Source organism: Gossypium raimondii, chromosome 12 (assembly GCF_025698545.1).
Source record: "Gossypium raimondii isolate GPD5lz chromosome 12, ASM2569854v1, whole genome shotgun sequence".
Classification (NCBI taxonomy): Eukaryota; Viridiplantae; Streptophyta; class Magnoliopsida; order Malvales; family Malvaceae; genus Gossypium; species Gossypium raimondii.
The window spans coordinates 54,325,404-54,349,111 of NC_068576.1; the positions used below are offsets into that span (position 1 = coordinate 54,325,404).

The 23,708-nt window shown below is 32.9% G+C and overlaps 3 protein-coding genes across 3 annotated transcripts; 1 reads left to right on the plus strand and 2 right to left on the minus strand.

The window, feature by feature from the left end:
- Positions 1-269: 269 nt before the first annotated feature.
- On the minus strand, positions 270-2,930 carry LOC105765299 (abscisic acid receptor PYL8). The gene is made up of 3 exons (XM_012584312.2): positions 2,548-2,930; positions 1,588-1,803; positions 270-778 (listed from the first exon to the last, which is right to left on the minus strand). Exons 1-3 carry the CDS (start codon positions 2,692-2,694, stop codon positions 560-562), a joined length of 582 nt encoding a protein of 193 aa, XP_012439766.1. The 5' UTR covers positions 2,695-2,930; the 3' UTR covers positions 270-559.
- Positions 2,931-3,194: 264 nt separating this feature from the next.
- Positions 3,195-7,532, plus strand: LOC105765297 (uncharacterized). Its single transcript, XM_012584309.2, has 15 exons — positions 3,195-3,383; positions 3,495-3,545; positions 3,662-3,837; positions 3,988-4,065; positions 4,177-4,288; positions 4,500-4,584; positions 4,679-4,730; positions 4,815-4,876; positions 4,959-5,074; positions 5,156-5,277; positions 5,882-5,950; positions 6,160-6,217; positions 6,586-6,659; positions 6,903-6,951; positions 7,240-7,532. Exons 1-15 carry the CDS (start codon positions 3,272-3,274, stop codon positions 7,380-7,382), a joined length of 1,359 nt encoding a protein of 452 aa, XP_012439763.1. The 5' UTR covers positions 3,195-3,271; the 3' UTR covers positions 7,383-7,532.
- Positions 7,533-7,723: 191 nt separating this feature from the next.
- On the minus strand, positions 7,724-9,377 carry LOC105765298 (ethylene-responsive transcription factor ERF061). The gene has a single exon (XM_012584311.2). It carries the CDS (start codon positions 9,075-9,077, stop codon positions 8,166-8,168), a length of 912 nt encoding a protein of 303 aa, XP_012439765.1. The 5' UTR covers positions 9,078-9,377; the 3' UTR covers positions 7,724-8,165.
- Positions 9,378-23,708: the final 14,331 nt, after the last annotated feature.

Here is a 23,708-nt window from a genome sequence, read left to right on the forward strand (position 1 = left end):
AAAACCTGAATACCCTTTGTTCTAATAGTGTCATTTCAATCTAAGATTACAAACTCAATCAAATTAGATTAGATACCCTAATTTCAAATTATGATATAAATAACTTGCTAGATGAGTAAATTAAGATCATGTACCAACATACAGTATATCCCCCATAACTGAATGGCTCATACATGCAAAGCTATAAAATTTCCATCGTGCAAAGATATTTACAACTAGATACCAATACAATACCGCATTATTCAACATAGAATAAGCCACAAAGAAAATTTCTGAAATGTTTCTTCATTTAAGAAATCTGTAGGCCGAAGGTGTAGCTTAATTGTCAGCTACTATCAACACAACACACCTAATTATAATGTTCTAGTAAGAAGAGGATGCATGAAGTATTAAGAAAATAGGAGTTGACTCTAACCCAAGGTAGCCCGAACCGTCTACTCAGCTTCTAATAATAACAGTTCTTCACTCATCACACACAACAACCTTGATGCTCCTAAGAGGGACCCAGATTATTCACACACACAACAACCTTGATGCTGCTAAGAGGGACCCAGATTATTCACATTCTTTTGATTGGCTCGGTGCGATCCTGAACAGCCAAACGCTCTGAAACATCAGCCAATGACTTGAGGTTGCACTTGATCAGTGCCTCAACGAAGTAGCATGTTTCATCCTTGGTGTTCCCATCCGGTACATCCACCACAAAAGACTCGATCACCAACGTTCCTGGTCTGCCATCAATGACCTCAGGATGGACTGTAACAATGGATGAGTAGTTCTGCCAATTTACATAGCATACAGGAAATTTTGCAGTTTCATGAAATTAGATTATAAGCGATGAGGAAGATCAATAAAGAATTGGGACAATAGAATGCTCCTATATCAAATATGAAAGGAAAAGGAGGCAGAACAATACATCTCGGAACTGAGAACTAACACTGTCCTCAGCGACATGATAAACAGTGTTGCTTACCCACGTATGTGTACAAACTAAAAATATTCTATGTACATATGCAAAGAAGGGGTCCAGGTCATATTTGCTAGTAGCTCAAGAAAACAGAAATAGTTGGGATAGATGGAAGGCTACAAAAGCATATGTTCGTCGGCTTAAATTCAGCAGAAGAGATTTGACAAGTCAATTTGGAGGGATATATATTTCCTTCTAGTTTCAGAACTCTCATTTCCTGTTCTGCAAGGCTATGTTCCCTCTCAAACATGACAAAATTCTTCTAAAATGCTTAACGAATTTGACCATTCAAACAATGATTTGACAATTCATGCCGAAGTGACGGAGTCTTTATCCGATGACTGGTTACAAAAAGTTAGCGCATTCGATGGTCCACCTTGCAAGTTGCAAGTGACCATATCCAAAACCTTGTTACATTTAATTTAAGCATTATTACATAATTCAACACAAAATTCTCACATCATATAATAAGAGAGAAATAAAGGTTAGGTTTAGATGAATACTTATATTTCGGTCAAGATTATATGTTGGAAAACTAAAAATTTATTGGAATTCAAATGGGATGCATTTACAACTATTGTGTAGTGCGTAACTAATTCAACCAAGTAGAAAATTCATACCTTCAACCTGTGATCTCCTCCGACAATTGTCATGCTCAAGATGTGCTCATCATCATCTAGATACTCTAACCTTTCAGTGCTAGTTGTCGCCGGCAAACCTGACTTAACATTTACTTCTCTAACACTTCCAACCTGAAGGTCCCCCTGCACAACACACCTGCTAACAAATGGTTTGTACTTCTGCGGTTGATCAAACCTCCTAACTAATGACCAAACCTGATTGATCGAAAACCAATAATCATTCATTAAGGCACAAAACACAGCCAAGTTTGCTTTCAATCAAGCAAACTAAAAAATACCTGAAACTAATCATTTGTACCTACCCAAGGTTTAGATTGGGTATGGGATATCAAATTAAATTCATTCAATCCAAATTTATCGGTATTTGAAGATGACAATGAGATATAAGAACCCCTAAGCACTAGATATCCTTTCCACACTTAAGGAAAATGCAAGTCTAAAGAAAATCTTATGTTCCATTTACGTTCAAAGCAAGCACATACCAAGTAATAATGAAAGAAAACAGCAATTTACAGAGTAATTTCTACTAATAAAAGGTTATTAATGCTTCATATAGCTGAAGGATGTGTTTAGCTTCAATTGATAGAGAATGTTTAATATCACATAATCTAACTGAATTTTTAAGTGACACTCAAAATTCTAAAATCCAAATTTCAGTATCGACTTCCTCGTATATCCAACCCACATGCAATGAAAAAAAGTTAAAGAGAAAAATCCCCAAAATAAAACGTCGCCTGAAAATTAAGCTAAGCTTCTTAAATTAGCGTCTAAAACAAAAATTCACTGAATTAAACGAAAATTGTCCCCAGATCTATGTACGGATCTAGCACCAAATAGGAACCCAATCGATTCTATTAGAAAAAGTAAATATAATTGAAATTTACAAAAAAAAGAAAGTATTTTTAGAAAAAGCATACAGTATTTTTAGAAAAAGCATACCAGGTGAACAGGAGCTTTGATGTGTTTAACGAGCGAAGAGCTGCACTGATTTTCTTTAACCTCGAGTTTGTGGTACCTCTTGATGAACTCTTCTGCCCTCTTGCTAGACCCGTTCCCGTTCATGGTAATATAATCATTGGTCACCATCGAAGTAACCTTAGCAAAAACCGTGGCCCGAGGAAGAGAAGAGGAAAAAGCCGGTCCAAAAGCTGACGCCGGGTGCTAGCGGGTCCGGTTATCGGAGAGTCCTAGAAAGGTCCGAAACAAAACGCCATCACCAGGTCCTGATTGCCTCTTTCTCATCTCATCGCCTGGAATAATTAATTAAAAATAATGGGAGGAAAAAAATGAAACGCCGTGTTTTTTTTTCCTTTTTAATATATTTTTTGAAATAAACAAATTTTTTGGCTATTATTTGCTTATTCGTACATTCCATGGTGATTACTGACTAGTAGCAGGAATTTTGATTTTGCCCAGGCTGTTTTTTTTATAGGTCCAAGGATTTTTTGGACTGATGCAGTGAAATTGAGAACGACGGCGTACTTAAGCCTTCTGGTTTGTTGTTATTGGGCCAAATTTTCAGGCCCAAAGTTTCCCGCCAAAGAATCTATTTATTTGCCCTAATCCTTTTTCTTTCCCGCCATCTTCTTCTCTTCCCTGTGAACTTTCTCTGCTATGAAATTGTGATATTGAACGAGAAATTAGGGTTCATTTTGAAGCGAAGATGACGAAAGAGCAAGCTGATAACGGAAGAGATGACATGGTGATTGATGGACCTGGGCAAGCAAATGATGTGCCTGATGAATTTAACGCTAACTATCTCAGAATCTACTATGGTCAGAATTCTCATTTTCCTCTTATAAATTTTTCGTCCTATTGCTTGAATGATGGAAAATTTCTTTTATTCTAGCAGCTGTGATTCGAATCTGAAACTAATTTTATGACAGGGAAGCTATTTCCTCATGCTGACATGTTCAAGTGGATGTCTTACGGAAATGGTAACTCAAATATCTTCTTCCTTTTCGTATATATGGCCTTGCAAACACGCGCTTGTTTCTGCGCTTTCGTGTTTTTCTCCATGTATTGATGTATATCGTGATCTTGCTATCTGCAGATGGCAAGCATCCCGGTTGTGACAAATCCTACTTTGGAAGAAGGGAATTTTCTTTCACGCTAGAAAATGACATTTATATCCGATTCCAGTCTTTCAACAGTGTTACGGAACTGGAAAATTCCATCAAAGAAAAGTGTCCATTCAAGATAGATATCGGGCCTGTCTATAGCGTTGATGTAAGATTTCTTTCAATTTTATTCTTATTAAGGAGTCTTTGAATCGTCATTCAGTGAGCTATGAATTAAAGCTGCTCATATTAGTTGTTTTATTAGTTATTCTTGTTAGCTGTTTTATTAGTTGTTAATGATGTATTGTCTGTAATGCAGCCTGCCAAGAGGCATGCTTATGCGCAAAGTGGCGACAATGTTTTCACTCCAGTTGAGAGAGAATTGGTTTTTGATATTGTAAGCTACTTCGTTTCTGGAAAACCAAGCATTTCGCCCTACTTTTCAAACTGAATGCATGTATCGGCCATGTTATTTGACTCATTGGAGTTATGTTTATTATTTTCGCAGGATATAAGTGATTATGATGATGTTAGATATTGCTGCACGGGAGCAGATGTTTGTTTGGAATGCTGGCCTCTAATGACAATTGCGATTAAAGTGATTGATACTTCTCTCAGAGGTAAAACTGATATATGCTGGAGTTTGAAAGGTTTTAGGCCTTAGGTGGCTTTACTAAACTGGCCTAGATCAGAAAATATTCTAATTAGACTTGAGTTCTTAAGCTGTCCTATTTAAATGTTTGCATTACAACGAAGGCATTTTTGGTTTCTTGAGTGCACTGCATGCCTTTTTCTTACGCCATCAATTAACTTCAAGTTCTAATAATGTAGATGACTTTGGCTTTAATCATATTCTATGGGTATATAGTGGTCGACGTGGTGTGCATTGCTGGGTTTGTGATGGAAAAGCCAGAAGGTAATGCGGTAAACAGCTGAAATCTTCACATTTTTTCTGCCTTTACCTGTATTATTACATAAAGAAATGAATTTTGCTCTCATAAATTCCACAGGCTGACTAATGAACAAAGGGCGGCTATTGCTGATTATTTCCATGTATACAAGGTGGTTAACTAGTGCTGTGAAAGACAACTGGATTTTGCTTTGTTTTTTGATACCAAGAAACTATTAACCTTGTACCTTGTTCAGGGCAATGAAAATGGTCACAAAAAGATATCTTTACCTGGTCTTGTTCTTTATCCTTTCTTGGCGTAAGTGGTATTGTATTTTGTTTTTAATTTTCTTATTCTGGGCATACATTCTCCTTCACTAAGGCATATTCTGGCTCTGCAGGAGATCCTATACCGAAGTTCTGAAGGGTTTTTTTGAGGCCAAACTGCTTCCAAACCAAAATTTACTTGCATCTGAGGAGAGATATGAGAAGATCCTAGAAATGATTCCTGATGCATGTAAAATATATAGTCTTTTTGATGGCTAGCTCTGTCATTTACCTTAGCAGTTGCTCATGTTTGTACATTCTATCTTTGCAGCTGTTGCTTCTGAGCTTAGGAGGAGGTGGCAGGAGAATAAGCGAGCTTCCATGTCAAAAGATGACATTAATATTGTTAGGTGGGAGCAACTAAAATCTATCCTGCAATCGGGTAAACAAAAGGTATGAATTGGTAAGCTCAAAATCAGTGTTAAGTACCTAATGGGCAGTTCAAACCACTAACAGTGAGTTATTAAGTCTCGAAATCCTATAATCTCTTTGATGGCCAAAATCAGTGTTAAGTGCCTAATAGGTGAATTCAACACTTTTTTCAGTTGTAAGATTTGAATTTTGTTTTTAGATTAATTACTCTAATAGTGATGCTAAAATATACCATATTGGGATCAGTTTCCTATGTGTAAAGATATAATTGCCATCATAAATTGATTATGGCCATAAAAGAGGTCATAGGATTTTGAGACTTAAGATTGGTAATAGGAAGTTTTATAGACCGTCAAGTGAGTTCTTGACATGTTAAAGTGTTTACAATAAAGGGGGTGAGTCCACTGCCTGTTAGGAACAAGATTATCCAGCCCTCAACACTTTCATTTTGTCATCCACAATCAAAGTGCATTTCTGAAAAAATCAACAATAAAAGAGTTGGATCAAGTAATAAATCTTTGCTCGGGCAATCAATTATAATTTGATTGTTTTCTTGGAAAAGTTCTAACTCGTTAGAAGCACATTTCCGTCTTTTTAATTCTTTTGTATGATTCAACTTTTCCAGATGCAAGGACTACGGAGATGTGTTGAAGAGATTGTCTTTTCATATACGTACCCTAGGCTTGATATGGAGGTCTGCAACAGTATTACTCTATTTGGTTTTGTTTTAATTTTTTGTGGGTTTGTTTTCTTTCAACAAATATAGGTATTCATCTCAGAAATACATCCACCTCCATATCATACATTAGTACATATAAATTACATTTTTGAAACCAAGAAGTTTTTATATATAAAATTATCTGTAAGTGACCTATCATAGGCAACTACTTATTTGTGTATCAGGTGTCGAAGCACATGAACCATTTACTGAAGGCACCATTCTGTGTACATCCAAAAACAGGTTAGTGTTGAAAAGTGTATTCTATACCAGTTGCTATGAAATTTAAGATTGGCCTGAAATCATAGGTGGGTGCCTAAAAGTGTGACGTGGGTTCTAGTTTAAGAGCCAACACATTTAAACCTAAAGGCTAGAGCACTACAATGACAGCTTTCAAAACCAGATGTAGTTTCAGTAGCTGTATTTATGCTATGAAGCCTTGAATGTGTACTTTGATTGGATTTTTTTTCTTAATTGCTAGTTGGCTTTTTTTATACATACACATCAATATCACATCATAGGGAATATCTTCCTGTTCCGATTCTCAGGAAATGTAGGAAGGAACTTCATTTTAGTAGTCTCAAGTGTTTTTCAACTTTTTTCCCCTCTAGGTCGTGTTTGTGTTCCAATTGACCCAAACAATTGTGATGAGTTTGATCCAACCACAGTGCCGACCCTACCCCAGGTATTTGTGCTATCAACTTTCAAATTCTTAAGTTATCTGCAGGATTCTTCTGGTGAAGATTTCCAAATCCATATTTAATTGTTTGTTAGAGCTTCAACTAAGAATTATGCTGCATTCTGACATTGTAAATTTGTAAATCATGAATTCTAGCTGTATAGTTCTTCCTCATGTGTACACTTGCATGAGCTCTTACTCCTGTGTATAGATAAGGCCCATAATTCTTGTGATGTATTTACCTGGCAGCTTCTGGAAGAACTGAACAGGGAAGGACCAAGACAAGATGCTGAGAATGGTATGTTTGTTCTTGTAATTTTATTTATTCTTGTGATGCTTAGATTCCTATAAGTTTAGTTAGTTGCCTGAAAATAGAAGATGAAAGACCGGGAAAAGTTACTGAATCTGAAGAAGTTGCACTTCTGTAAACATGTTCTATCTTTCGTTGTTCCTCTGATCTCTTTGACATGACACATAATCATGGTTGATTTTGTCAGCCATCAAAAGATTTAAGAGCTAAATAGGGTCACAAACTGATGCGATTGGTATTTTATGTACTGATATCATTGGCTTTGTTTGATGGCAGAATGGGATAGAACCTCTCTTGGAGAGTCGGTCACGTTTTTCAGAACATCATTTTTACAGCCTCTGCTAAAATCTTGCAAGGAGGAGATAGAAAATTCTTACAATGCAAAGCTGCAGCAGTCCAAGAATGCCCTCAGTTGGTAATGTTTTCTAACCAGTATCATCTAAGAATCCGGTCATCTTTTGATGTATAATTATATGAATTTGTATTATGTTCCATGTATGCTTTTATGCTATTCAAAACATGATACGATAATATATTTAATTAATGCCAGGAGTAATGTTTCATTGAAAGTGCTTCTAAATCGAACAGAAACCGACCTTTCCATCTCTTCAACTCATTCATCAGAGACCCTCTATGAAGTGGTTTTGATGTATACCTTCTAGTCTGTCTTTACTAATTGAAAACCTTGACAGGTTAGGTTAACAAACGCTTTGTTTAAGGGTTAAGCCAAAAAAACGAATTTATTGGTGAAGAGAAAACCTGAAACCTGACAATATTCTAATCTTTCTTATCCCTTATTAAGTCATGCCATTGTGCAGTCGTACTCAGTACAACTATCTGGTCTAAATCATTAGTCATCTATCTTTTCTATAAATGATGTAGAGGTGACTGAGGACCACAATTTCTTTCTCGTGGCTTTCTCACCATTGGCCAAGAAAGAGCATGCGTGGCTGATTCTACTTACAGGATATGAGACTGATCTGAAAACAATTTGTACAAAATGATTGCATCAATATAAGTCTCTTAGTACTAGAAGAGCAGTAAATAAGGATATTTATTTTCTGCTACTTGCAAAATTTTAGAAAGATCCGTTTACTATTCTTTTTATCTCCTAAATCTAATGCCTTTCATACTAAAACAAAGGCCAAAGTGACCGTTCCTTAAAAAAAATACTACTAAATCCTAAACCCATTGATGAGATGCTAATTAGCAAGAGTCTCCCATAGTAAATCAGCATCAAAAGATGGCATTCTTGCAAGTGAACAGTCTTCAAAGTTTGGTTCCCCTGCCATCATCATTGTAGAATCATTTGAAACAGACGACGGTGAATTCATACATCTCCGAAACCCATCCTCAGATACTCTAGGTGGTGACAACAATCCGTTGCTTAAATTGTCACTAAAAGCCAACGATGAGGATGATGTACATGGTTCTATTACCTTCACATCATTTTTTGCTTCAGGAGAAGCAGCAGGACGATCAGAGTTGCCTTTCTTGGCATTCTTTTTAGCTCTCTCTCTTTTCACCTTTTGACAAATGGCTTGAATCTTAGCATCCACCGCATTTTTCAAAGCGTTCAACCTAGCACAATCCCCCAAACCCGACTTTGCCGGGTCCTTCAGGTTCGGGAAATTCAACCTCGCATATTCCCCTCTGAGCTTATACGCCGCACGATCGTATGCATAAGCTGCCGTCTCGGGCGTTTCGTAAGTGCCTAACCAGACTCGCACTCTGTTTTGTGGGAGCCGAATTTCGGCCACCCATTTGCCCCACTGTCTCTGCCTCACGCCCCTGTACAGCTTCGTCTTTTGAGGACTGACGCAGTTGCTCGTCGATGCAGTGTTTTGGCTGTTTCGAAGCTGATCCGCTACGGAGTTGCGAGAAAATGAAGCGTTTCCTTGACAGAATTTTAGAAGGAGATCTCTCTGCCGGAGATAAACTGAAGAGCCTAATGGCTCATAAACAGAGTTGGTGCCGACGGCAGCTATTGATGGCTCGCAACGAGAGAAGATTGAATCTAAGGTATTTGAGCCTCCTGATAATATCAGCTGTGATACCGAATTCCCAATATCCGCACCATCGTTGAATCCAAATGGATGATTGATTTCTTGCATTGCTTCTCCTTGATCCGTTGTATTCTGATTCAAAACAGAGGGAAAAATAAAATTCGATAAAGGAAACAGGGTTTGCCCAAAAAAACTGTTCCTTTTCCTACCAGAAGAAAATGAAATTAAAAGAAGCTAGCCCAAAGTACTAAAATAATTATAAAGATGCGGAGAAAATATTTTAGAAAAAAAAAAAAAACGATGCCAGGAATTTATGTTTAATGCTTGCTGAGACCTCTGAGTATGGTTCCAGGTTCAGCTTGGGTGTACTTATAGTTATAGCTGCACAGTAAAGCTAAAAGGTTAGCCAGATTTTTCTAGCTTCTAAGTATGAATCCCAGACGCAGTCCAAGTTAATGGGTATTATGTAGTGTATTAATATTTCTCAAAATTTGTCTATTGTTAAAAATATTAAATTTTATATAAATATAAAAATATATATTAAGAATTTATTTATATATTATAAATTAAATAATGATATATTTTATTAAATTTTAAAATTAAATAAAAATATTTATAGTAAAATAACATTTTTCTATTGAATATTTGTTTTTGAAATCCATGTATAACTCGAAATATGATATTTTTAAGTTCAATATATTATTGAAGTTTGTTGAGAGTAATAATAAAGAATTGGATACCTTTTAAGTAACATTGAAGTGATGAAAAAATTAATATTTAAAAAACATTATTCTCAATTGTAAATTTAATTAAGCATTTATTAATATTATTTTGGGAGCGTGAATGGCAATTATTTATGTAAATTGAATTTTGTGGACAAAATAATACTAAGGACGGACTTGGTTTGTCAAACAAAAGGTTGATCGATGAAGTTGAAGTTGAAGTTGAAGAAGGAGAGTAGTGAAAGAGTGAGTTCACATACGAGACAAGCCTCGAATTGAATGAGAGATACAGTTATTTCAGCGTAGGTCCCACCTACGTCTAGAAAGCCACTTTTTGGTTTTATTACAAAATAAGCATGGTCAGCTTATCTTCTTTAACAACCATAGACTTTCTTGGCCATCTTATTATGACTTTCTTTCTCCCAAGTTTTTATTATAAACCGTAAAACTAAATATTCCGACTTCAACCCAAACACCACATCAATTAAAAAGAGATGCGTATAAAACCAAATAAAAAATTAATTTCATTAATTCATACTGGTTCCAACCGATTACTTCGATTTAGTTCAAACAACAATGTATAAAACTTATTTATGAGCGTGTAATTGAGCCAAGCTAAATCTGTACAAAACTCAACTCGAAAATTATGGCTTGATACTCAGCTCGAACCTGACCCAATATTAGTTTATAAGTTCAAGCTTATCTCGAGACATAATTGAGCTGCTCAAGCTCAAGGTCTATTAAGCTCATTTACCAATTTTTATATTCAACCTCAATTAAGCTCAAGCACATTCGTATTAAGATATTTCTATACAATATAAAAATATATTAAAATGAAAATATTGATTAAACTCACAAACTGCTTGAATTGAATATTATATGGTGCTCAAATTCAACTCAACCATTTGCTCGAGATTAACATAATAATTATCGAATCCAATCCATTTCTTTTTCAAGTCGAACTTGAATAATTTGTAAATATCAACGTCTCATTTACTCCTCCTAGTTATTCTTTATCTTATTATTTTTACTACAATTTTTTTTATCATTACAATATCGAAAAAAAATGTTTTGTCAATTAGTATAACAATTTTGTTATTAACTCTTTAATTAACACCTAAGCTCGGATTCATACCACAATCCCAACTCTAGCCTTCCTTTGTAAAGCAAATTATTGGGTTTAGCTGAATCCATTTTAGTTGATTTCCCCTTACCAACCCTACCTTTATATTGTTCTTTCATTAATTGTTGTTCTGTTAATGAATTTCCAACAGTATATTATTTGGCTGGAAAGTGATGACCTGTCTTTCCATTTTAACATTGAAAAATATATGAGTTAATTGCACCATACATCCCCAAACTATAACACTCATTTTAAATTGGTCCCTAAACTTCAAAACATTCTAATTACATCTCAAACTATTGATGCTATATCAATAAGGCCCTTTCATCATTGAAACCATTAATTTAACCATTAAATGACACATAAATCTTATGTGACGTAATCTAAAATGAAAATTTTAATGACTTTTAAAATTTAAAACTAAAAATAAAGTACAACCGAAAAAAAGAGAGAGTGGACAAGTTTCTGTAAAAGCTTTAAAAGCCTCAAAACTAAGTTTTTTACGACATTCATTTTTCTTTAATTTTTTTATTTTAAATTATGTCATATAAGATCTAAAGTCTCATGTAACTGTTAAATTAACAAATTTAATAACGGAAGGATGTAATTAGAACGTGTTGAAGTTTAAGGACTAACTTAAAATGAAAGTCACAGTTTATGGATACTTGATGCAATTAACTCAGAAACTATATATGTTACAAAATACTTAGTTAGGATCACACCCAAAGACGCATCATTATTTTATTATTGAAATCAGTACGTATTAGTGTACAATGTTTTAATCACTGTGATTAAAATTGAGTAAAATGAGTTGGTAGGGTTTGTGTAGGTTGAAATTTTCACTTCCCATATGAGTATAATTAGTGTGAAACTGATTACGTTACCTTCAAGATGTTACTTCCGGTTAAGTACATACTTACTTCCAAGTTTTTTATCATTAAATACCAAATCAACCGATTAATTTACCAAATTTTTCTTCCTTTTTTAAAATAATTGATGTGTAAATCATACCCATCAAAAGAAAAGAGTCGCAAATACTTAATTGTATTTGAAATAAAACCCTAAAATAACCAATCAAACGAAATTAAAACATATTTAAAACTTGACCTTTGGATGAATGTCATATTGAAAAAAGTACTGATCAAGAACCTAAATGTAATAGATTTTGTACTTCCTACATCAAACTTTTTCTTTCAATGATTTTGTTATAGATTTTGATCATATCTATTCTTTTTTATACAAAACCTAAAACTATCCATAGCCCATATATTTTATGAGAATACCCAATCTCGCCTTATCAACAATGGTGCCTTCGCTCTATTGCCTCTCCGAATAATCTTGTCTCCAAAATTCGAATCATGCTCTGCCATTAAAAGTTTAATGTACATTGTCACTACACTCAACAATTATTAGTAAATATATATCATAGATTTTATTTTAAGGGTTTAAGCATAAAAATAAAAGTTTGGTGCACAAAAGAAGCAAGAGTAACAAATGGGATCTATTTTTTCTGATTTTTATGAGTTTATAATTAAAATCGAAATAAATTTAGATGTAGATCAAAATAAATTTTAAAAGAACTTAGATATAATAAAATTTAAATTTAAAAGTATCAAACTAACTATTCATATTAGTTAAAACTTTTGTTTTTTAACACAATTATAAACAAATTTCAATACGCACCGTTTTTCTATTGGAATTTATGCATATTGGCACAACATTTTTTTAAAAAAAGTTATTTAATATATGTATATACAAATATTTCTACATATCAATATAATGATATTAAATAAATTTTAAGTATAAAATATTTATATAGCAGTCAATATAAATTGAAATTTTAACTAGTACGCACCAATGTACCAGCCGAAGGAAGTAGAGTGTTTTACACAAATCTGTCCACCCGAGGAAGCAATCAACCTGTTAAATTATCCACATAAAAGAAAATCACTTTCCACCACGCACAAATAATCTCTTGTTATTTTTCAAGAAATTTACATCAATTGAATTTAACCCAAATAACCCCTTACGGGAAATAACATCAAGAAAAGGTTCCCAATCAACATCAATGTGGGTATGGAGCATTAATCACGCCATCTATGATCAGATTAATTTCTAGAATTTCACCTCATATGATAATGGTTTAAATAATATTATGATTTATCCCTATAGTATTCGGCTTCAACTTCAGATTTGCTCAAGTGTATCAATCATTTATTAATATGACTATTGAATTAAATAATTAATTTTAAATCCATTAAAATATAAATTTGAAACATCAAAATTTCATAGACTTCCTTCACCTGAAGCCTTGCCTGTAAAACATATTATTATCAATATAATCATTCTAGGTAGGTTGTAAGATAAATACAAGTAACAAAAATGTCGGTAAAAGCTGTAGCTATAAGACAGCGAAAATGTAACATCGCCATCGTTGAAAATGGAAAAGGCAAATGAAGGTTTCAAAAAGTTGAGCTTTGGCAGTATTTGAACTCGGTCGCATTTGCACAGCAACGCGACTTCGACACAGCCAGAGTGATTCTACACCTTAGCTGCACCGCTCTTCACCACCCAACACGTACCGCCTTCTCATTACATCTGCACCGCCTCTAGACAAGATAATTTGTCTTTTTTTTTTTATTTTAAAAAATAAAATGACTGTTAGTTTGTTTGAAAAATTCTAAGTAATTTAAGTTTCGTCAAATTTTGCAAGTGATTATTTAATCATAGTTTTAATAATTTTTTCAATTTTACATCATTTTAATTAATATAATAACATCTTATCTATAATTCTACATATAAGCTAATTTATTTTTGAATTTTTAGATTTATTTTGGATTTTCTTGTTTAGAACTAAAACTAAATAGATGAAATATATGAATAATGAGGACTTAATTTGTTACTATATCAATCAAAATCACGTATAATTGATAGGAATTAAATTATTCGATCTTTTAAAGGGATGAATTTGTTCAATATTAAAATTGAGAAGTACTGGAAATGTGTTTTTACCAATTTAAAAAAATAAGCAGGGACTGTTTTGTTAATGACAAATTTAATCTCAAAGGATTAGCAAACATATATACTTCTACAGCAACGAACAATAAGGCAGTTTAGGTTAGCGAAGAAAGATGATAATATTATTAACGTGGATTAATTAAGAACCGAGCCGTGACTACTTAAAAAAAAAGATGATTTTTGTTCATACAAGATTTAGTTTGTAGTTCCGTTGATCAGTCATCTTCTTTCTAATTAGAGTATGGAGAAGAAAGGAGTTCCAGAGAAAATGGGATCAAAATGGAGAGTTCCACCAGAGCAACAACCCCTTTTAAGAGTCTTTAAAAATGTATATTAGGGGATTTTTTTTGAGTCGGATTTTGAGTCGAGTTATGACATATTCTATAATAACTTTCATTTTTCTCGAAAAAAGATAAGCTTTTTTGTTATTGCTGATTGAGGACTCTATAGGACGACAAAATGCAGTTCAGCCGAGATAAAATGAGTTTCACACATGAAAGGTTCTTAAGCTTCAAAACCATAAAAATAGGTAGTTTATTATAAGCTTAGATGTGAAAACACAACAAATAAAGCACACGTCGGGGCCTTTCGCAAAGCATGTCCACCGCCATTTTGACACTAAGGTGCTTTCTAGTTGACTTTAAAGTCAATTTTGTTGTTAAGTGTTTAATTATGTGTTGGTTCATGTATTTTAATTTAATTAATTTTTATTTTTATAATATTTAAATTTTAAATTCTCACTTAAATTTTTTAGGTTAAATTCTACTTGTTATACCGCCACTCACGTTAGGACATATTGTAAGTCAATAAGAAACCTGGATAATAAAAGGTCACCTACAAGCTCAGCCTTATGGGATAACTACCCGAGCAATGGATGACCTAATATTCATTGGGAACATAAAGTCGTTGGTTACCAAACATCACGTGGGCTCAACTGTTTCATCTCATCTAAGTCAAAATGAATGACAGAATCTGTCCTGTCACAGACATCCCTCCCGCACGCCCTCTGATGATGGCTAAAGGACAAGTCCAACATGTTAGTACCATCTTACACAAAACCCATTTCTATAAATACCTTCGGGAATGATGAAGAAAGGATCGACCCTTTAAGAATACTAAGCCTAGATTCTCTATTAACACTCTTTCAATCCTCAACCTTTACGTTATCTTCATCACCACTCTTTATAACCTTCAACTCTCCGCCTCAACTAGATGGACCGGTCTTCATAGTAGCCACTCTTCTCTCCTCTGTACTCCTCCCTTGTTGTACACTCTATTAACATTGTTAATAGTCCTTATGCTTTCTTAATTTTGAAAGTTTAATCTTGACTCAAATTATGTTATTAATCCTTCAATTATGAGGAAATGACGTAATTTTTTTGTGGGTTTTATGTGGAAATAGCAAACTAATATAGTATTATACGTGTGTATGTTCAATGCATTAAATTTTGAAAATAGTAAAATTTAACTTGAAATTTCAAAAAAGTACAAATTAAAAATAATCAAATTTGAGTATGAATTATGAATAGTACCAAGAATATGGTCAGTATTGTTGATACAATGATACAATAAGGAAGAATGATAGTTGTTGTGGAGTCCGATTGACCCAATCGGTGTGGAGAGTTAGAGGTAGTGAAGACTAGTGGTTGCGAGAGTGCTAAGTTTGAGAACTGAAGGTATGCTGACAGAGTATTGGCTTTGTATCTAAGGGGAGGTGATCCCTTTTTCATCATTCATTGGGGTATTTATAGGCTAGGATCCCGTGTAAGGTGATGTTAACGTGTTGGACTTGTCGTCTAGCCATCTTACGGAACACGTGGGGCGGATGTTTATGATTCGATAGATCCTGTCATTCACTCTAACTTGATGGTATATGGTAGTTGAGCCCACGCGGTGTTTGGTGATAAAAAAAACCTCACGTTCCCAATGAAAGCTTAGGGACCCAGATGACAGATGGCTCATAGTTGCCCGAATGGTCATTCTGAAAGGAAGGCTGGTGGGTGACCTCTCAGATTATAGCAACTAGCTTACTATTTTGGTGTCCTTTTAGCTTGTCATGTGTCCTAACATAGATGGGGGTATAACAATATTCTCCATTTGAGTCAAGTGGGGAGGTTATAAAGTGGCCTTCCTCGAGAAATGATAACCTCCCCTTAGATACCAAGTCAATACTCTATCAGCATACATTTAGCTCTCACTCTCAATATTCTTGCCACCGCTAATCTTCACTACCTCCAGTTCTCTGCCTCGACTGGGTGAAAAGATCTTCACAATAATTACCACTCTCTTTTTTGTACATCTTCCTTATTATATCACAGTCTTATCAAATATAGTAACTATTTATTTGGTGATCTCTCTTTCTCGTTACTACTGTTGGTTGGTTACATGGAAAAGATGATGATAGAATATCATTTTGACCGCCTCAATTTTAAGTTACATAAATTAAATAAATACATGTCAAATATATTTTATCCTATTTGGAAGAATATCTGCCAAAGTCTTTTGCTTCTAGGCTGTTCGGTTTTGGTTTTAATGGGGCAGCACATGGACTGCGTTGGACGAAAGCTTCAGACCTTGGGTTGGGCCACAATGGATTAAATTACATTGGAAATAAACATGGGCTGAACGAGCTTGAATCTGATTATTCCATTGCAATACCAAGGATGAACTCCGAATATTTGTCGATCTCTAGACGAGAAAATTCTAGTTAGACTCCAACCCAACGTCATTAAACTAACACTTAACTTTATCATTAAATTATTTAAATCATTCATTAGACTACTGAATTCTTTTTAAGTCTAGTTAATAAGTTTCAAGTAAGGATTCAACAATTAGTATAATATAGATCAAGATTCATCGATAAGTAAAATGACATACATTCGATAATTATTTTACCCAATTTTACTGGCCTTCAAATAATAAGTTAACTATACATTATAAATAAGGAAATTAGAAAATATTTAAATAAAATTTGTTGGTTGGTCAAATTTTGCTATAAGTCTTTTACTAGCCTTTTTAAGTTGTGGTATTAGTGCGATTAATTTTAGTTATTGTACTTTATTAATATTTAAAATTTTAATCTTGATTCAAACAATAATAGTGAGATTCATTAGTTCAAACTCTATTATTGGTCTTGTAAGTTGTGAATTTAGTCGTTGTTATCTAATTTAATTAGTTTTAGTCGATGTTTTCAAATTTTGAAATTTCACCACAACTTGAACTTAAACGATGATCGTTAACTCTATTATTTAAAATCACATAACTTTTTCTGTGAGTATTATATGAAAATAGCAAACCGACATAGTATTATAAATATGATAATATGTTTGGCACATACAATTTTGGAAACCTCGGAATTTAAAAGCTACTATTTTATCAAGACTAAAATCTCAGGTTTTGCAAACTAAAGGGATGAGAATGACAAAATTAAAGTACAGATTAAAACCACAACTTATACAATAGCACTTCTTTGTAACATCCACCTATATAACAATATTTATTATAATAGTCAAGTTTGTTGTATGAACCGATTTTTATAATAATTTTTCACATATATATCACTACAACAATTAGGAAATACGAAATATGCTCTATACTAATTAGTTTTTTATAACAATCTAATATCTTAAATTTTATTAAAATTAGTATTGTTAAGTGAAATAAAAGTACAAATTTTAATGAAAATATACTCACTAATTAATACCTCAATAAATCATTAAAAAAAGTGTGTTCACTTTCAACTAATCTTTTGCCAAAAATTCACTTATTGGTGTAGATTGAAATAGATTCATTAATTGCATAGCCATGATTAAGAACAAAGTTGGAGTTATATAATTGAATAAAAAGTTTTTTTTTTTTAATTCATTTGCATTGTTGCACTTTAACTCAAAACCCTACTTCATTCAAACGCCTTCCAACTTGAACTGACCTCATTCATCACTGCCTACTAATCCATCATTGCACGTAGATAACGGGAAATACATTATATTAATACCGTACGAAGCTAAGACCCAATATCATACGACCATGGACGGGCAAGCGTCCCCAACTCCCAATATTCTTCGTGAGAGAAAAAGAGGAAAAAAACATATCAAAAGCAGGATTAGGTGTAAAAATGTGATTGTGTCCAGGCTTTCACTCAGTACTTTAGTCGCAAATGGACATCACATGGTCACAAAATACTGCACATGCCAGCATCAAAGATTGACTTTTGGTGGGTATTTTAGCAAGTATTTTGTATCATATTTAGATAGCTAATTTAAACGGTCCACGAAAAAATATTTGGATTAATGGATTTCATATATTGATACGAGGCATGTCAAGCTTAGGTTTAAAGTATAACACTTCGTTTTAAAGTATTTTCCCCCTAAAATCATGCCGTGGCCTTCAATTTCAAAATCTATACTTAAAAAGAAAATTTTCGACAAACTTGGGCTAAGACATAATCTCATAAATTTGTAATGGGGTCAATGAAATGTTTGATTGTGATGTTTAGGATGGATGGCAACAAAGTTTTTCAAACATGAAATTCAGCAACAAATAAACAAGAGGGATGATGACACTAATTAGATGAGCTACCAAAACTTTCTTTTTCCCCATTTCTATGAAATGAATAGATAGGCGGTAAAAAAGAATAGATTACATTTTTATGAAAGAAATTAATTTTTAAACATTAAATTAAATAGTAAACTGAACCTTCTGTTAAATAATTAATTCATTTTCACTATTAAAAATTAATATCTGCATGTTCACATAAAATACGTGTGTCACGATAAAATTTTAATTAAAATAACTATTTTACTTTATGATTTAACATAAATAAAATATAATATAATTTAACTCTTAATATTTTTACTAACCAAACCCATAATCCAAACGGATATGTTCAAAAAAGTACAAAGTCAACATCATATGACGAATGTGGTCCGTCTACCATGCAAAACTCACATCGACCTTCACCTAAGGTTTCCTAAAAAGCCATTTACAATGGTTCCATCCGATCTCACCATCCATATCCCCTTTTGTTAGTAGCACTAATCAAGCTCCCAATTTGACGACAAACCATGATCAAAATTTAATTAACAGAAGGAACAAAATAGCTGCAAACACTGGAATGTTAGTGGAGTCAAAAGCAAAAAGATTTTTCCTCACCTGCTCTGTTTAGTAGGGTTTGAAAAACATAAAATAAAATAAAAGGGATATATATAGGTCAGCATTATTTTGGAGGAGAAAAAGGAAATGGGGAGCTTGATCGGACCACGCCATGTTTCACTCTCCGTGATTGCCTCACTCCACCAAGTGGCCCCTGCATGCACCTTTTACATCAACCTGCCTTGATTTACGCTTTAATTCCAACAATTTATTAAATTACTAAAGCATAAATCGAAGCACCAATTTCTTTTTCTATGTCAACCAGGGTTGCTTTGACATTTATCCATTTCAAATGTTCAGTTTATGAAATTTTGGTTCGTGAAATTCTGCTTCTTTTTCTTTTTTAGGGTTCCATTGCTATTGGTATTGTATTTATGACCCACTAATCCACTATTTTTTTTTCAAAAAAGTCATTGCTTTTCTTTTTTCTTTTTAAAGGTAAGAAGGATGACTAATAGGATCCATATTGCACGTATCAATTATAAACATAGAAAGTAGTAGCAAGTAAAAGAAAACTGAAGAAGGAAAATTTATTTTTATAAAATAATTATAAATATTAATGACTAATTTTAATCTTGAAATTAAAAAATTTAAGAGAAATGAATCATATGAATCTTTTTATATATTTACGATTGATTCACATATTCAAAATAAATCGCAGTGAACTCACATGGTACAAATAAAATTAACAATATAATTCAAACTCAGGAAGCTAACCAAAAAAATCTAAAGATTAGATTTGTAGAAATGCCATACTATCTACAAACAAAATTAAAACAATGTGTGATGATCCATGATGTTAAATTTCCCAATAATTTTACTAGATAGATAAACAATGATAGTGGGGCCTGGAAAAAGGGAATCGCCAAAATATCCTCCCAAGCCTCTCCTCTTCTAATTTTAGCTTTTGATGAAGGACCCCTCCCTCCATTAAAGTCATCATCCTCAACAGGAGACATGCATATATCACCAAAAATCTTCATAGGCCCGTTTGTCTCTCGAAAGGGTTTATTTTTCACATGTGAACGTAAATTCAAAATAATCTGAACTCGAATTATTAGAGAGAAGCTTCACTTTAATTCTTCTCTTGTAATCTTTGTGTTTCCGAAGTAAAAGTTAAACTGCAGAGAAGAATGTGTCTTGTCCCGTTGCATGCTTGTTGAATCATTGGGGGTCCTCCTTATTTACTGCTTCGTTACAGTGTCACTATCACCTCGAACTCGAAGGATCTAATATCTATAAAATAATGCGTGCTTTATTTTCATGCTTCAAAAGTAAATATAATATCATATCAAATGATTTTCTTTAATATAATGGGGGAAAAAAGAAATGAAAGAAAAAAGGAGAGCTGACGTCTCCACTGCTTTTTAGACACTCAAGGTCATTGATTCCTTGCTTGTTGAAACGCCCTTCTTGGGGTTTGTTCAAAGAAAGTTTTCTCAATTATGCAATGCTTGATGCTTTTCTATTGGTTTAAGAATTTACGTAGTTTAGTGTTTTTCTCTAATAATAAATGAAATGATCGAGGAGCACCCAAAGTTTAAAAAGAGAGTGTGCAGGTTTTGAATGCATTTTATAAGCCAAAGTGTGAGGCAATTTCTAGCCTAGCCAATATACCCTCAATTATGACCTCAAATCTGAAAAAAAAAATCAAAATTGAATGGAAATATGAGTTACATTTTTATATGATTCATTTTAGTTCTTTATTCGTTTCATTTAAATATTTATATTAAAATATTACTCTCATAAGTTGACTAAATAGAACTTGGGTCATTGTTTTTAAATTTTTTGTTAATCACGCAATATATGTAGGTAAAATAAAACAATTTGAGTCTGAAATGATCAAAATTGAAAGGATTATAATCCTAAATGATCGATTGGAAATACTAATCCTCAAACCCAAATGATTGTAATTCAAAAGGACCCAAATTTGAAATTAACCAAAATTCAAAATAATTTGAATAAAAATGATCTAAAAAATTTAAAACCCTAATTAACTCATCCAAATTGATCTAACCAAAAATTAACTCAACCCATCGGATTGATGGACATACCTAAGGTTTTTCATCATCTTGATTTTCATGTTATTGATTACTTGTATGTATTCTTTTTCAACCATGGATAAGGCTAGCTTATTAACTTCATGAACCATAGGCTCAAGGCAGATCGAGCCAAATGAAGCCAAAAGAAAAAAGAAAGAAAGAAAGAAACCATTTTGAAATAAATTTAAGTAAAAAAAGAAACCTTGACTGTAATAGATAGGGGAATAAATCAAGAGAATCTTTGTCTAAAAGGGGTCTATAATAACATCCTCTAAAACAATTCAACCTTAATCTTATCATATCATCGTAGTAAAACTTTGTTAATTAAGTCTTCCCAAAAGTAGAAAGTTGTTTGCCATCAAACAAAAATGCTCTTTTTACGCACTTAAACAAGTGACAATGACTGGTTTCTGGTTTACTTAACTCACTTGTTCTTTATTAATCAAGTCATTCCAGCTTCCGTATTAGATGCAGAGAAAGAGACAGTGGCTTGGATATATATGGAACATACATTTAAAATTCATCTCACAGCACATGTCCCTTGCCGCTCCCTTCTCACATATCCCTTTCTTCACTTCCTCTTCATAATACACTTTACTTGTATTCTTGATAGTTTCTAAGTTTCTTCAAATTTCAGCATAGTGAATAATACTATTTATAATTTATATATAGTCGCAATCCCCGTAACATCATGTTGTAATGATCTATTTTGAATATTCATAGATTATTCGAAGTTTTGTCACCTTCAGGTATACTACCACGCATTTAAATTTATATCTTTGCATACAGAAAAATGTACTTAACATAGTGGATACCAATTGATCTCAGGTAGACTCAAGGGTGACAAATGGGACAATTTTGAATGATATATTTATGACACAATTTAATGAAATTACACGGACATTGTGACATGTATTGTCTTATTCTTTTCTTTTTTTTAAATTTTAACTTTCTATTTATCTTCAATATTTTTAGTTTATTATAGCTTAAGTTAATTTTTGTTATACGAAATTATATGAAAGCTACTAACTTAAAAATAATAACAAATTATTACAAGTTTCAAATCATCCAAATAAAATATTCTCTGCAATCTAAAATTGTATACGTAGAAGTTATGTAGACTTAAAAAATTTTAATAAAAGAAAATTGCAAGGATAAATGTTATAGCTATAATAAGACTATATAGCTTAACAAGTTAAACACTTTCAACTTTCAGCTGCCAATTAATGGATCTGCTTTGTGAAGCAACACCGTTCCCCGGGTTTTGGGTGCAAAAACAGTCGGACAAAATGGCTTAAAAAAGCGAGTCCTCAAAGTCTACGAAGCAAATCCAACTAGTCTATAAAATTTTAACCATGTGTACATTGGTACACATGTTTGTCGCCAAAGAAGTCTACGCTAAAGCAACACCATGTTCTTCCATGTAAAAATGATCCTTAATTCAACTAAACAAGTAACTAATTTAATTATGTTTTTATTATATATATTTATGCAAATTGAAAGGACTCTCTTTGGTTTCATAGTTGCACCCGAAAATGTTCCATCTTAAAACAAATACCATGACATCATAATAAATGCATGGCATTGGGTGCTTCTTCTCGAGATTTAGTATTTAAGAAATAAATTTTTATAGTGTGAGTTTTAGTTCAATTAATATTATTATTGCAATAAATAAGAGTGAATTTGAGCACGTTTCGTCGTATTCTCTTTTGATGTAAAGGTTGTGGGATTATGGATAATAAAAAAATTGAATTCTTTGATAAACTCTATGTCAAGATTGTAAAAGTGGATCGGATGTTAAATCAATTAGATTTCCTATTTTTAATTTCAGCACTTTAAAATTTAAAAAAAAAGACATGACGAAAAAATCCAAAGAAAAATTTGTTGAAATGTATAGTATAAATTCTAGTTTTTTTTCTGCGTTTAAGCTGATTGTTTAAATTTAAGAATAATTTTGAAATGAAGCTATTGCACCAATTAATTCGACTATTTTAACAACAATGTGTATGGCAAGTGGGAAAAGTAATGAAAATTTGTAACAAGAATGAAGAAAGCAAAGTGGTGTGAAAGCGTGCCTATACTCTGAAGCCCCCCACAAGAGTGTCTCCACCGCCTTTAATTACTCATTTTTCTTTTCCTCTATTTATTCCTTAAAAACAACTTTCTTATTAAATTTCAAATTCAAGTTTTGATTAAATATTTTAATCACAAATAGTCGTAAGGGATACAAACAGGCAAATTAATTAGCTCTGCAGAGGATATTAATGATGAAATGTGAGATGGATTACAAAATTTCCCCAGTTTTAATTATACGTAAACAAAAAATTATATTAGTTTTATCTGCTTTTAGACCTGCAACTCTACTTAATTTTATGGTTCTTAAAAGAATTTAATATTAAAATAATATTATGATTTGAGGAGTTTAAATTTAAATTCCCCAAATATTTTGAAATTTGTCAGGTCGGCAACTTGAAATACAAAAAGATTGCATTAATTATGGGGTCAACTAAGTTCAAAACATGAACTGAGTTGTAAAAGTCAAACCCAACATTTGGAACCACAAGATTCGGCAGTGCAGGTTTGCCTTTCTGGGAAATTTTCAGGCGGCTTTATCAAACATAATTCCTACATTTTCGCATAATTCTTCGTCCATCCAATTCTTATCGTGCTCGCCTGACACTAT